The 15,375-nt window shown below is 40.7% G+C and overlaps 1 protein-coding gene across 4 annotated transcripts; it reads right to left on the bottom strand.

Moving 5' to 3' along the window:
* Positions 1-238: 238 nt before the first annotated feature.
* On the bottom strand, positions 239-15,208 carry LOC119027014 (myelin-oligodendrocyte glycoprotein-like). 4 transcript variants are annotated; one of them, XM_037111804.1, is made up of 8 exons: positions 15,055-15,208; positions 6,726-6,927; positions 5,526-5,903; positions 4,929-4,997; positions 3,664-3,782; positions 2,178-3,543; positions 1,598-1,767; positions 239-1,503 (listed from the first exon to the last, which is right to left on the bottom strand). In XM_037111804.1, exons 2-6 carry the CDS (start codon positions 6,910-6,912, stop codon positions 3,496-3,498), a joined length of 801 nt encoding a protein of 266 aa, XP_036967699.1. In that variant the 5' UTR covers positions 6,913-6,927; positions 15,055-15,208; the 3' UTR covers positions 239-1,503; positions 1,598-1,767; positions 2,178-3,495. The 4 variants fall into 4 exon arrangements, with proteins under 4 accessions (XP_036967699.1, XP_036967698.1, XP_036967700.1 ...); XM_037111803.1 differs by lacking the exon at positions 15,055-15,208 and adding an exon at positions 9,597-9,627; XM_037111805.1 differs by lacking the exon at positions 15,055-15,208 and adding an exon at positions 7,040-7,205.
* Between the last annotated feature and the right edge of the window lie 167 nt (positions 15,209-15,375).

Genomic DNA, 15,375 nt, shown 5'->3' with positions numbered 1-15,375 from the left:
AAGGTGGAGCAGGCACGAAAATATAGTCATGAAAATCACAAAAACGAGTCAAAGTTCTTGCCCAGCTCCTGTCAGTGTGGTGACAGCTGCACAGACTGCTGTCATACTGTGTTGTGTGGCATCTAAACAACCAGAGATTTACATGAGAGATGTTGTTTTGACTCTTTTAGACACCCGGAAGATGTCAAGACCTCAAAGAGTTCATCAGCCACAAAGTTCATGATAATAAACTTTATTAACACTCAGAGACAGTTACAAACTGACTTTCAGCCCACTTTAGGTTCTCTTTTGGAAACATTGCATGACGTCCTCGTGGGCCTTTATCATTACTTCAATACAATCATCATATGAAACATGTTTTACAGAAATATGAAGACACAGCTGACTGAGACGGAAACAAACTGCTCTCAGTACAGTGTCTTTGAGATGAAGAGCGCCCTCTGCTGACCTTTATCTTTAACACCAGCGTGAACAGATGACAGCTTTTCTTTCATTCACAGCAGCACTTCATTTCACTTTAAACTGCACATTACAACCAGGAAAGGTTAAAGCTGATTTCAGATCAGTGAGGTGAAGAACGTTTCCTCCATTATTGTTGTTCATCACTTGTTCGCTCTGACTCTTCTGACTCTAACTTCAGTTATTGATCAAACTGAAGTTGTGACATATTTCTCAAATACTGTGAGAATAAATTGAAGGATTGTGATCATCTTCAATTTATTCTATCAATCAGAAAAAGGTTGTACCTCTGTTTGAGACCCACACAGGGTTTAAATCCTCAAACTCTCCTCCAGTTTCTTAGAACCATCACCTGGATGACTGATGACCTTCATCAGCATCTATTGTACTAAATATGAAATATATACTGACCACTACAGTGTACGTAGAATAATATGCAAGTTAAAGTGCAGGAGTGTGCAAAAGTAAATCACAAAGCTTTGAGCATAACTTAGCTGAACTGATATTTACAACTATCAGTATTAATCATGAACTAAGTGAGTGAAGCTAATTAGCATTTAGCCACGACAATATTAGTTTCCATGTTTTGAAGCCGCATTACAGTGATCTGATTTTCTCAACTTAATATATTGTTCTTATACTTTACCCACCAATTCATTGTATTCTCATGCATGATGATTATTGATCAGAAATCATGGTGTTAATACTGTGAAGCCCCACAATAGTCGCCCCACCTCGAGTTCTTTGATCAAAAATATTGCCATACTTGATTGTGTACATTTATAGAGAGTGTTAGAGGAGAGTAAAAATGTATTGTGTAACAATATTAAAATATTATTTTAAGGCTGGATCACCCAGCTCTTGTTAAATAAAAATTAATTAATACACAGTACGCAGTATTATTTTAAGGCCTAATTTGGACCCAGAATGTAAGATGTGATGCAGCCAGAGTCTTTATATGTGTTCACATCAGAGCAGCTGTGGATGTTAGTTGGCCAGACGATGAATCCTATTGATCTCTACAACATCTGTCCTGATGGTGGTCTGTGTGATGGAAAAGAGAGAGAAGTGAGTTCAAACAAAGCAGTGACACAAACATAATAGTTATTATTCAGAACAATATGAAGAGCAGACACACCTTTATTACGTTGATGAGACCTGTCAGAATATATTTTGTTACAACGAGGAGGCATATGACATTAACAACTAAGAAAAATCCAAGGGGAATCCATCTGTGAAACATGTCAGCTGTGCTCCAGTCGACTGACGTCACTTTCTTCTTCGGCCCTCCTGCTGTGTGTTCAGCATCTGCATGAAGACAGAAAACCAGAGTTAGTATCTGATCTCAGGAGCATCAACACATCAGAGTCAAACCAACACATCAAGAACGTTTATATCAACTCAGCAAACGTAGAAACGAGACAATAAGTGACCAAATAAACAGGAAACAACCAGTAATCATCTGTCTGACAACCAGCTGCTGGTCACATAACAAAAAATACACCACATGACCACATGGTGGCACTGTGGCAATGTGTTGACTTATTAACCAAAACCTGCTGAACAGAAACTCATTTTACATGGATAATTAAAAATGAAGATGCTGAAATAAATCTCACTTGATCTCCAACAGCTTAATGTAATGTTCCTGTTTCCAAGTGTTTGGCACCAGTTTCCCATGATGCATTATTTCTATATGAGTAACCATGGTGACCTACCTTCAGTTAAAGCTGTTCTGGGTGGGATGAAAATCCAGTTATGTGTCGGACCGGATACCGGTCAGGTGTCCTTGCGTCGTCAAGGTGACAGAAGTGACCACATGGGTGCCACCTGCCCCCGGGCTTCAGGGCGATGTGGAGGGGTGAAGCCCACGAGCTGTTAGAGCTGCGTATGATGCCAAGACGCACCATGTTTTCAAAGTCTGCCTTGGCAATGATCAGCTTGCGAATCATCCCTATGTTCCCCTCTTTGTATGTGGATGGGAAACACAGGACCCTTTTTTGGAAAAAGGGTCCTGTGTTTCCCACTGTTGCCGGTCGATGAACAAACCGGGGAATGGGTTAGGGTCAGGGTTCGGGGAACATAGGTACGCTCCCATCAGCTTGTCCAGATCGAGACATCGAGCCCAGGCGTAGGCTGGTGGGCCGGTGGTGGCGATGTGGTGCTCTACCCCATGCTTTGTATCAGAAGATGAGAAGGTGAGCTGAGTGAGGTCCGGAAGACGGAGAAAATAGTCTGTGGCTGAAAGCGTGCCAGACAGCCTGACGGAGCTTGTTCCACCAAGGGTACATGGTATGAACAGAAGGTGGCAGCGTTGATCAGTCAGCATTTTTTGATATCCACCAGCAGGCCACAGGTGCACAGAAAATCCATTTACAGGAGACAGAGATAAGCTGTGATTGAGCTCCAGGTCCATTGAAACAAGTCTCTGTCAGTCTCAACTTAACATAGAAGCTCTGCCTCCAAACCACCAGACTCCCTTTAAAAAAACGTCAAATTTTACACTTAATAATCGTCCTGGAACCCTTTCTACAACGCATTCTTACTTAATTATGCCCATGTTGTCCTTTTAAATATCTTGACTGAACATTTTCAGGAACAAAGAAAATGTCTGACTTTAAATACAGAACAAGGCGTTAGATTCCGGTGCAAAACAAGAGAGGAAGTTTAAAGTTATCCAGGTTGCAAATTCGTCCCTGTCTGCTGCAAATGAGGGAACCAAGATATTCATAAGACTTCATCTCAGATGTCAAGTGAAAATGAAAATAGAGATAAGTTGCTTCTTTGTGTCCACATCTGACCAGAGTTCCCATACAGTTTGAGGTGAAGAAATCCTGTGTTAAAGGTCTCCAGACGTCACATGGCCAAAAGATTTTTAAGCAATAGGGTCAAAGTTCAACTTCAGCTCGAAGCAACAAGCTTTCCCTCCTTCCTCCCTCCAGTGTGGACATCTGTGGCTGGAGGGTTGTTGGTTGGAATCCTTGCACTAACTGGTGAGATCCAAGCTTGTAGTGTTCTCGTCTCTGCTAACATCTGTCAACATCTGCCATCTAGCAAGGCACCTATAACAGGTTGCTTGTTGTTCTGGATAGACAGTTAAAAAAGAAAACAATGAATCAGTCAACTGTCTCACAAAAAGCAAATTGCATGTTCTGTTTCCAGAACTCAAACATTAAGAAAATACAAAACAAGCCTCTCACGTACTTGTTTTTGACGCTTGTGTCTCCAGTATAAATATATGGCTCCAACAACCAGCAGGATCATTAAAAAGACGCCGACACACACACCTGTGATCAGCCCATATCTCATGGATAGATCGTCACCTGGATACCAAACAAACAAGAGATTGTAAGAGCGACTAAAGCTGGAATAAATCACTTTAAAAAGACGGCAATTAATCAACTGGATGGGTTTAATGGGTTTCATGTTTCTTATTTATGCACTCAGAATCCCAGATTTTATTGCCTTTTATTTGGTTTAATTTTCTATGATCCACTAGCCGTTCCCCTTTTTTCCTCAATTTAACTCAGCTTTAATTAAAGTTGAATATTTTGATTTTTGTTTTTTTTGTTTGAAATTCAAAAAAACACCTAAAGTGTAGAAAAGATGCAGGACATAGGAGGTCAAGATGTCAGAGGACAATCACCTTGGACAAAATAATTCAAAATAACGATATTATCGTGATGTCTCCACAAATTTTGACCCAACACAAGAAGGGCTCAGTCAAATCCTTTGTCTTTTTCTGTTATATGGTGGTTGGCAACCACATTACTGTCATCTACTTTAACAAAGCAAGAACACAAAGAAAAAGAAACACTTGAACACTTATTTTCATGTCTGTTGTTTACATGATATCAATATTTTATTTTCTAATATCACAATTATTGTAAGTACCAGTTAGCAGCTACAATTAAAGTATCTGAATGAAGTATCAAGATGAAAAGCATTAAAAATTGTTAAATTATGGGCTTTTTGAAAATCCTGTACATTCATTCTAAAGGGGGAACATTTGACACAAAACATTTAATATTTCAGAAAGTGTGACAGAAATGTATATTTTAAAAAAGTAGCCGTTGTTGTCCTTATTGAGCCGAATGTTTTAATGTCTGAATGAAGGTTGTATGTTGTAAAATGCAGCAGGAGTTAAATGTCAAAAATCCTGACAGAAGATTAACAATATGCTTTTATACTGTAGATGAACAAATGTTCCATTGAGGGCTCATTAAACGGTTACATGCTCCCACGTCACATGCATATTTTGCCACAGTGAAAAACACATTTATGAGTGATAACAGCGCAAACAGCATCTGTTCGTCTCATCTATGCAGAATCATGAACGAATACAATCTCCTGTTACCTTGGTTATGTTTGCTTGCCCACAGCTAACCCGTGTTTCTCTAGTGGAAAACTTTTGGCAGTGGAAGATGTTGTGTTTCGATAAGATTAAAAACACACGCTCATGTTCTCACCGCTGACATCTGTTTCCTCTTTCAGAGCAGGTTTCTGCAGCGGCGTCTCTGTTGTAACCGACTTTGACTCTGGAAAATAAAAAAGACATATCAATATTTAAAGCAGACAGCAGCTTCCTGTAGTGGAAACAGCTGCGTAGGTTGTTGACAAAATTAGCCCCCGAGTTTTAAAGTTATTCGAGGCATTCATCTTGTATACATATTATTTTTTGACATCATATATACATGACAAAATGGTGAAAAATTACATTTTAAGCTAAACAATGAAACTAAGGTGCAATATGTAAGAATTGGTAACTAAGTTAGCTGTGCAGCTAGCAGTCCAGGCTGAAGGTTTGGAGTACCAAGATAGTGTTAGCACAAGAGCTTCTGTATCCAGCTGGGCTAGCTGGTTAGCATGCTAACTTGATTAAAAACATTCAAAAGTGGTATTTCCACATTCTGTTGATAATTTGAGTTACTTTTTGGATGTTTTCAACTAAAATTCTTACATATTGCACCTTTAATTAGGATAACTGGGTTAGCAACGTTAGTGTTGGCATCTGTCACAAGTTAAATGCAGTTTATCTTGACCAGAAATGAGATTTTAACACTCACCAACTGAAAGGTAAATGATTGAATACTTAAAATGTCCCTTTAAATTCGGGATGAAACATTTATATCTTCCTTGATCTTCAAACGTCACGTTGGTGATCTTCAGCGATATGTTGCCTCGTGTCAGGCCGTCTGCGAACAGCTCCGTCCTCTGGACGTACTCTGCGATCTTCATGTCCAGGTCCTCTCGGGCGTCCCGATACAGATGGACGTACTCGACCCGGCGCAGGCGATCGTTGGGGTCAGGCTGAAGGTCGGGCTTGGACCACTCCACCGTCAGACCCGTCACGTCGATCTGAGGCTCCACGTGACACGGCAGGATGATGTCATCACCCGGGGCAGCGACGATTGGCTCAGGTGACCCGATCACCTTAAAACTCCCTGAGAGACGGAGGAAAACTTTGATATTAACAATTGAAGCTTTGCATAAAGTCAGTAAAGTCTCAGTTTGTCATCATGGTCATGAAATATCAGACTGAACATACGTCATTAGCGACATTGTAGAGTTGCTCCTGTTTATTAGTTTACTTACAGAGCTAAATGTCACTATGAGCAGATTTATGACCTTTTCTGAGCCCAGTTGGCTCCATGTTGGTGTTAGTGACGTGTGTCGACTGAGACGATGTCGTTCACCGAGCACTTTAACCTACAACCAAGGTGTTTTTCTTCATGTAAATCACAGCCCGTACAACAAGAAACTGCGATAACCTTGACTGTTTAAACAAAATCAAGTTTGAATCGACAGAACATGTTTTAGAGAATAATATTTGTTCTAAGGCACCTGCATGTCTCTGTACACAGACATTATGTCAGTCACACCTGCTCCTCTGTGTCTATGGCACTCTTTGTTCTGTGGCTTATCATGAATGATGAAGCTGCTGAATGGAGCTGTTGTCGTTGTGACTTTCAAATTAGTAACTGATCTAATGATGGTAAGACAAAGACCTTTTGTTTAAGTGCAGTACCAGACGACAGAGCAGCTTCAGCTGAGAAAGTACCTCCATTTAATGTTTTGGAGAAGAAATTCAAACTCAGGACTTCAATATTTACAGTATTCATGAGATAATTCACCCAGATATATCTACCTTTTTCATAACCGAATTTAAAAAAAGCTGTTCTCAGAGGAAGATAAGGTCCCCAGAACACTGCTGAGTGAGGATACAGGTTATGTTAAGAGAAAATATGAGAATAAAAAGAGTTTACCTTCAGCAGGCGGGCAGGAGAAAATCAGCAGAAGGACGATGAGAGTTACAGAAGACGGAGAAAAACTGCGATTCGGCCCCGGGTCCATTGAAACGAGTCGGTTTAACAAACACAGACTGAAGACTGAAGACAAAGCTGCAGCTGCTGCAGAGGATCGATGTCGACTCATCACATGAATGTGAGTCATCAGATTCCCCAAAAACTGTTGGAAGACATGTTGAGATGAATCAGACTCCATTGGGAATTATCATTCACTCGCAGACAAAGACCCCCTTCCCCTAAAACGATCCCCTGAGAGAGAGCTGGAGCCACACCTTTAGTGACGTAATCTTCAACAAATATACTTCAACTAATTCACCAATTAAAATGTTATTCTATCTATGTGCTCAAATCAAAACTAAAGTATTTCTACCAGATTTCTAATGAACATGATGAGAGGAAAATTTAAAGAATCCAACATCACATTTTCCTTGATCTGTCTTTAATTTAATCGATCTCCGTGACTACAAGTTAACAATGCCCGGTTTAATATTAGTTTGCAGTCTTTAGCCAACTAACACTATAACAATCCTGTTGCCATGGTTGCAGGTAACCATTGAAACATCAAGCAGAAACACAGCAGGTGATAAAAACAGAAATGAAGCCAGACTGACTGTGGACATTTGCATCACATCTATTTCTGCTTCAGCAAACTAAATATACAAACGAGCCCCATTTATTACTGTCTTACATTGTCTATATGTGGCGGACCCTGCCACCTCTCTATGATCTAACAGTGTTCTTATTTTCCTCTGAGAACAGCTTCTTTATTCACTGATGGAAAAAATACATATATACATTTCTGAGTTTGTTACTATATACCTATGCTGTATGCAAATATATGGGCTTGAATTCCTGATATACAAAACTGCACAGTGCCCCTTTAAGAAAAGAGACATTCATGCATGTTAATTATGCAGCTTCACTCCATAAACTCCAGGTATAATGCTGATTTTACCTTCAACAGGCGTCCAGGAGAAGAAATGCAACAGCAACAGGACGACAGAGAGGATGAAACCAACTGAGTCGAGGTGTGAAACACGGGGAAAGTCATCAGAATGATTAGAAGTATCACCATGCTTGGGTAAAACCCCGCCTACTTATGCACTAATCAATTTCAGGAGGCGGTCTTATAAGGATCATGGCTCTTATGGGATCATGTTCACTAGTCACAAACAGAGCCAGCTGTTGTTAACATCTGGGAAAACCGGACAAACACTGTCTGTTACAGGACAAACATTTGTGTCTTCCTGTAGATTCACGTGCCCCAAATGATCTCGTGTGATTTCGGAAAGTAAAATGTCAGAGCTACGACATAACGGTGATCTCACCATCGGACTAACCAGAGTTTTTATTTATTTATTTATCTATTTATTTATTTGGTCTGTGAAAAGCTTACAGCAGCTCATACTGTGATACTTCGGTCATAATGGAACCAAAAGCGCAAGCGACACTAAAAGCTTGGCAGAAAGCGCAGGGGTTTCCTGACATCACCGCGTCTCATGGTTATATTACATTTAATATCATATATCAGTGAAGTGAACCGTCACACCAGGTGCAGTTCAGTTACTACCCTTGATAGTTTATTATCCAGGAAACAGAAATGAGAGCTACCGACAGCAGGAGACACGTGGGAGAGTTTTTAAAAGAAACCAGGACTCACCTGTCGGCATGGCCGTATTACCGACCGGGCAAGTGGGGCGGGCGCCCCGGGGCCCATGGCTCCAGGGGGCCCAGGGGGGGCCCAACAACAATGCAGATGCCGATGTCGATGCCGATTGCGATATCAGAGGCCTCTATTCTTTAGGATCTTCTTTAGTTGTACCTCTTTAGTCTATGTTATATGGCATAAGTACAGAGAGAACCGAGAGAGAAGGGTGAACTGAAATGGGAGGGGGGGCAGTGGCAGCAGTCAGAGGGCCCTCGGCCACAGGACATAGGAACCAGAGGGCCCCAGGGTCATGTGGTACAGCAACCCGAGGGGGGACGGCAATCAGATGGCCCCTGGGCCACGGGGGACGGCAATCAGAGGGCCCCTGAGCCACGGGATATGGCAACCAGAGGGCCCCTGGGCCACGGGAAACAGCAATCAAAGGGCTTCTGGGCCGTACGGTACAGTAACTAAAGGGCCCCTGGGCCACGGCAATGAAAGGGCCCCTGGGCCACGGGGGACGGCAATCAGATGGCCCCTGGGCCACGGGATATGGCAACCAAAGGGCTTCTGGGTCAAGACAGGACAAGCTTGTGTCCTGTCTTGACCATCGGTTAACTGCATACACACACATGACCAATCTTTTTCATGTTCTATTCATGCCTGATAATATGTCCATCAGTGAACTCACTTCAAGGGCCGAAGCACTTGCTGCAGCATATCCCACTGATCTGACCACGAGCCTGGCAGATGAACTTGTTCAATTCAAATCATTCATTCCAGAAGAACGAAGATGCCCAAATACAATGCTAAAGACTGTGGTAAATTTGGATTTGCAGTCCACTTTTCCAAGTCTTTACATTGCACTTCGACTGTTCTTGACTCTGCCCATTACAAACTGTGAAGGGGAACGGTCATTCTCCAGAATGGCTCGAATAAAAAATGAGCTCCGGATGAAAATGACCCAAAATCGTCTGAACTCCCTCTCTCTTCTTGCAATTGAATCACAGTTTGTGCAACAGCTGAACTTTGATGAGTTGGTAGATGATTTTGCACGAAGGAAGAGCAGAAAGAGACTTTTGTAGGGGTGGGGGGGGCGCGCTTGGGTGGTTGGGCTCAGGGCGGGGGGGCCTTGCAAACTCCTTGCCCCGGGGCCCAGACCCACCTTAATCCGGGCCTGCCTGTCGGTCCATGATTGGAGGATTGATGGTATTGATGCATTATTGAGGGCGAATGTTAAACATCCACACGGAGGATCCATACAGACAGAATCCCATTAAATATGTATTAAAAAACGGAAGAGGAACTGTAATCAACCCAAACCATCGTAGTTAAAGTCACAATATTATGTGTTTTAAAGCTCATTTCTTCAGCAGCGTGACTTCCGTGAAGAACTGAAACGAGGCTGTAACATGTGCCGAATTTACAAGGTGGTTTAAATATATAAGAATATTCAGAAACTGCGCTCAGTAAAGTTTAAAAGGTTTCTGAAACTCGACGACGCGCAAAATTTAGGCATTTTTAAGGGAGTCTGGAGAATTTCTCTGCCTCTTCATCTCCTTGCTGGTGTTGACTGTGACCGATGTGCTGACATGATACATAGAATTTATGTTTAAAAGATAAAGGAGTGAACCTAAACACAGATTAATTGGAGTTGTGTCTCTAGTCTCCTCCTCTTTATTCCCCTCATCTATCAAACTGAGAGCACCATCAAACCAGAGAGAAGAAAGAAACTGACGTTAAATGTGTTTAAACTCTGGATGAACTTTCTTCTTGTGGTCATTTCACAACCAAATAAATACAGCCAACATGAAAGTCCCTGAATGTTTTCTGGAATGTAATATTACAAGAAGGTTTAAATATTCAATAATTTGCGATAAAAACAAGATTAATAAAGTTTACAAAGTCTCTCTTAATTCAACGATACACAAAATCGACTGTTTTCTAAAGAAGTCTGGTGGATTTCACTCCATTGCTACGAGCTGTGTTTGAGTTCCAGTTTGGGGCAGCTGTGGATCAGGGGTAGAACAAGCATCTTGTCAGCGAAAGGTTGCGGGTTTGATTTCCCTAATCTGCATGTTGAAGTGCCATTGGGCAAGATACTGAACCCCAAACTGCACTTTGCATGGCAGCCAACGCCATCAATAGATGAATCTGGACAAAAGCATCTTCTAAAAGCCCTCTAAAAAGAGGCTGTAACATGTGTTGGATTTACAAGAAGGCTTAAACGAATTTGTTTATAGAGTGTCTTAACTTGATGACGCACAAAATCAAGCGATTTTCTAAGGGAGTCTGGTGGATTTCTCTCCCTCTCCATCTCTTTACTGGTGTTGACTGTAGTGAATAACATTCTCAAAATGTTGCAAATGATTTTCTAACAATGATACATGTCATCCTGGACATTCAAATTAATTTAAAAAAAATGTAAGTCTTCTTCTTTTTCTGTTGTTGTTTTTAATCTCTGTACAGAAACTTAAGTCAGTGTCTGTGTTGTAATCCTGCATCGGTGGTTCTACAAATGTGAAACTCAGATTCAGGTGACTAACTAATGACTGAGATGATGTTGTGATGATTGTGACATTAAGTATGTCATGTGGCCACGTTTCAGGTTTCACTGACTCCTTTCCACAAACAAATCACAATACACTTCTGTTTGAGCGCTTGGTGACGCGCTTACGCAACATCCTCCACGGTATCTAGACGATCTGAGGTAGGATTGTTATGATGTGATGATGGCGAGATAAAAGAGTCTTTAACACCAGACGACGGAGCAGCTTCCGAGTATTTAAGTTTATATAAAGAGATACAATGAGTAACTAAAAATACAGTTAGCTTGGCTACATTGTGCTCCGGATGTCTGAACATTTGACTGCACTGGGCTTTGCTGTTGCCATAGTTGGCTTAACAACTAACAAACTAACCAGGCTTCACTAAGCTGAAGTCATGGAGATCAATTTAAAGATTAACCAAAGAAAAAAAAAGTGATGAGTGATGAAAACAAATTTGAACATCATCCTCAATCTGCTCTGATTGATTAGTGACAACTTGAGCTGACTGGCTGTTGGAGGTGTAATGTGAGCTGCAGTCATGTTGTTATCAGCGGGGTAACGATACATCGATCCAGATCGATATCTGATGCAAAGTGGAAAACATCGATGCACGTGGCTGCCATCCAGAAGACCCGCCTTTATTTTGAAGTCCCATGGCACATCTGGGCGATCCTTTCCAAGCAGTGCTAGTTTGTGTCCAGAAGAAAATGGAAAGAAGCCAGAAAAATAAAAAATACATGGATATTATCTACTTAGCAGTAACGTCAGCAGGTCAGTTTTGGATTCCTGAGAAATCAGAGTTGATATAAATGATATATTTGAAATGATCTCATATCGATCCCCTGTATCGCGCTGAATCGAAATTGTGTCTAGCAGTTGTGAATAAACCTGAAATTGTTGACATTTTTCTTTAACTGGATGTCGGAAAAATCTCTGTTCGATCTTTCCTGGCATCATCACTGAAACATTCACATCCTTATAGTAAAGCCTCGTTATTTCCACTGGAACGATGTATTCAACCTGCTCATGTGACCGACTGTCTACCTGTGTCGTCCTCATGCTTCTTGCCTATTACATTTGCAGTTGCAAGTGTTTTCAGGATCACAGCTGTCTGTGATCCAAAAATCATATCAAAATCGTATCGTGGCAGACTTTGTGATATTGGTAAATATCACATCGTTGTCCAAAGAATCGATTTAATATTGTTTTGTGATGAAAGTAACAATTTACACCCCTGTTTGTTATGGCCTTAAAAATACAGCTGTGGTGTGTTTGTTGGTTTCATGTGGCAGGTGATGCTTCAGAGATGCAGCAACCACAGTCATGGAGCTGTTGTTGTGATTGCATCAAGGTCAAACTGTGTCTCACATGAAATCCCACAAAAATACGTACTTCCAGTTGATTATGGTCCTTTTTAAAAAAAAAAACAAAAAAACACACACAAGACAACATCAGAAATGAAACATTTTAAAGGATTAGTCCGCGATATTCTGTTTTCTTCTCAACAAATCCAAGAAAAACACCAAACAATGACTCCATCCTACCAACAAGTCTGTTCCATTCAGATCTAATGTTCTCAAAGAACTACGTCAATGATGAGCGTCTGCTGTCAATACACACCAGGTAACATGTTTATCAATCCACCGCTGAAAATAGTCCCCAACAAATGCAAGCAGCTCTTCGAGAGGGAAAAGTTGGATACACTGGATATGTAGTAATGACGTAGACTAGCTTTTCAGGATGTATAAAGATAATACATTCATGATCAGACGGAGATCTGAAATGCAATAAAGCGCCGTTCATGTCTTTCTTTAGAACTTAATGAAGCTTGTGAGGTGTTTGTTTCTAAAGAGGATCATGGAACCATGACAGCACAACACAAAGGTGTCGGCTGGGTGTGTCGGTGTCTACATAGTCTTGAAGACAGCCGAGAGGACAGGTACGACCAGTTTCTGTGAGTCGACACTAATTATGTTCGCTTCTGTTAGCTTCATATTTAGAGTTCAGACAACACCAACAGTGAGATCAAACTTCTCATTGAACTTTCAGCTCAGAAATATTTACATCCTTGTTTATTTTCACTGAATCATTTTGTGACACTCAGCAGACTGCTTCGAGTTTCCTCTTCTGCTAAAACCACAACCTGCTCATGTGACTTGACTCGGCTGACTGTCAACACGTGTCAATAGGAAGTAAAGTTTTCAGGACCAGATCGAGTTAAAGATTCTGTCTGTGATCCAAATAGTAACTCCACCACATCAAAACAGCAGCCTGACATCACCCTGAAATTCAGATCTGTTAATACAAATGCTAACAATGGTCGACAACTTCAGTGAAAAGCAGTGATGTTCTCCGTACCTGGAGGTGTGACGCAACCCTGCATCAAGGTGGTCAGAACATCTTTAACATGGAAAGTTTGACTGAGTACATGAATCCTAAAGGTTAAATTTTTCGAACCTCTGTCAGTGGTTTTGTTACTGAAACACCTACCATCCGCACCATTTCCTCCAGTGTGATTTATAGATGTTGAGTTTGTTTCAGTCTAAAGAAGGTGGAGCAGGCATGAAAATATAGTCACGAAAGTCACAAAAACAAGTCCAAAGTTCTTAACCAACTCCTGTCCATCCTCCACTGTCAGATCTCTGAGTGTCAGAGCTGGTTTCACTCTGATGGACGTCGTTACAACACACAGCCTCTCCTAATGATCTGGTTATAATGTGCACACACTGTAAATACATCTAGATCTACATGAGAGATGTTGTTTTGACTCTTTTAGACAATCCTGATATGAGAAGTGTTTTACAGCATTTAAAGGGTCATTGAAAAATGGATAATACAAATCGATCACTTGGCAGTTAACAAAATCAAAACGAAGACAGAAATATGAAGACACAGCTGACTGAGACAGAAACAAACTGCTCTCAGTACAGTGTCTTTGAGATGAAGAGCGCCCTCTGCTGACCTTTATCTTTAACACCAGCGTGAACAGATGACAGCTTTTCTTTCATTCACAGCAGCACTTCATTTCACTTTAAACTGCACATTACAACCAGGAAAGGTTAAAGCTGATTTCAGATCAGTGAGGTGAAGAACGTTTCCTCCATTATTGTTGTTCATCACTTGTTCGCTCTGACTCTTCTGACTCTAACTGAAACTGAAGTTGTGACATATTTCTCAAATATCAAATAAAGTGAAGGATTGTGATCGTCTTCAATTTATTCTATCAGTCAGAAAGAAGTTGTACCTCTGTTTGAGACCCACACAGGGTTTAAATCCTCAAACTCTCCTTCAGTTTCTTAGAACCATCACCTGGATGACTGATGACCTTCATCAGCATCTATTGTACTAAATATGAAATATATACTGACCACTACAGTGTACGTAGAATAATATGAAAGTTAAAGTGCAGGAGTGTGCAAAAGTAAATCACAAAGCTTTGAGCATAAATTAGCTGAACTGATAATTACAACTATTAATATTAATCATGAACTAAGTAAGTGAAGCTAATTAGCATTTAGCCACGACAATATTAGTTTCCATGTTTTGAAGCAGCATTACAGTGATGTGATTTTCTCAACTTAATATATTGTTCTAATACTTTACCCACCAATTCATTGTATTCTCATGCATGATAATTATTGATCAGAAATCATGGTGTTAATACTGTGAAGCCCCACAATAGTCGCCCCACCTCGAGTTCTTTGATCAAAAATATTGCCATACTTGATTGTGTACATTTAAAAAGAGTGCATCACATGCCTGCATCACATCTATTTCTGCTTCAGCAAACTAAATATACAAACAAGCCCCATTTATTACTGTCTTACATTGTCTATATGTGGCGGACCCTGCCACCTCTCTATGATCTAACAGTGTTCTTATTTTCCTCTGAGAACAGCTTCTTTATTCACTGATGGAAAAAAATAAATAATAAATACACATTTCTGAGTTTGCTACTGTTTCCCCATTAATATTACAAATGTAAACGAGTGTGAATTTCTTATATACAAAATCACACAGTGCCCCTTTAAGAAAAGAGACATTTGCGTATGTTAAGTATGCTCCTTAAACGCTATAATGCTGATTTTACCTTCAACAGGCGTCCAGGAGAAGAAAATGTAACAGCAACAGGACGACAGAGAGGATGAAACCAACTGAGTCGAGGTGTGAAACACAGGGAAACTTGAAGCTCACCAGAATAATTAGAAGTATCACCATCGCTTGGGTAAAACCCCGCCTACTTATGCACTAATCAAATTCAGGAGGCGGTCTTGTGAGACATTTCCCTTTCCTGAAAGTTGTTACAGTATAGAGACATCTAGAAACATGTTGTTATGTCATGTACTTTCTCTCCCTCACAGGTACAAACAGAGCCAGCTGCTGTTTACATCTGGGAAAACCGACGAACACT

The sequence above is a fragment of the Acanthopagrus latus genome, chromosome 10 (assembly GCF_904848185.1).
Source record: "Acanthopagrus latus isolate v.2019 chromosome 10, fAcaLat1.1, whole genome shotgun sequence".
In the NCBI taxonomy this organism is placed as follows: domain Eukaryota; kingdom Metazoa; phylum Chordata; class Actinopteri; order Spariformes; family Sparidae; genus Acanthopagrus; species Acanthopagrus latus.
This window is presented reverse-complemented; position numbering and strand designations above follow the sequence as displayed.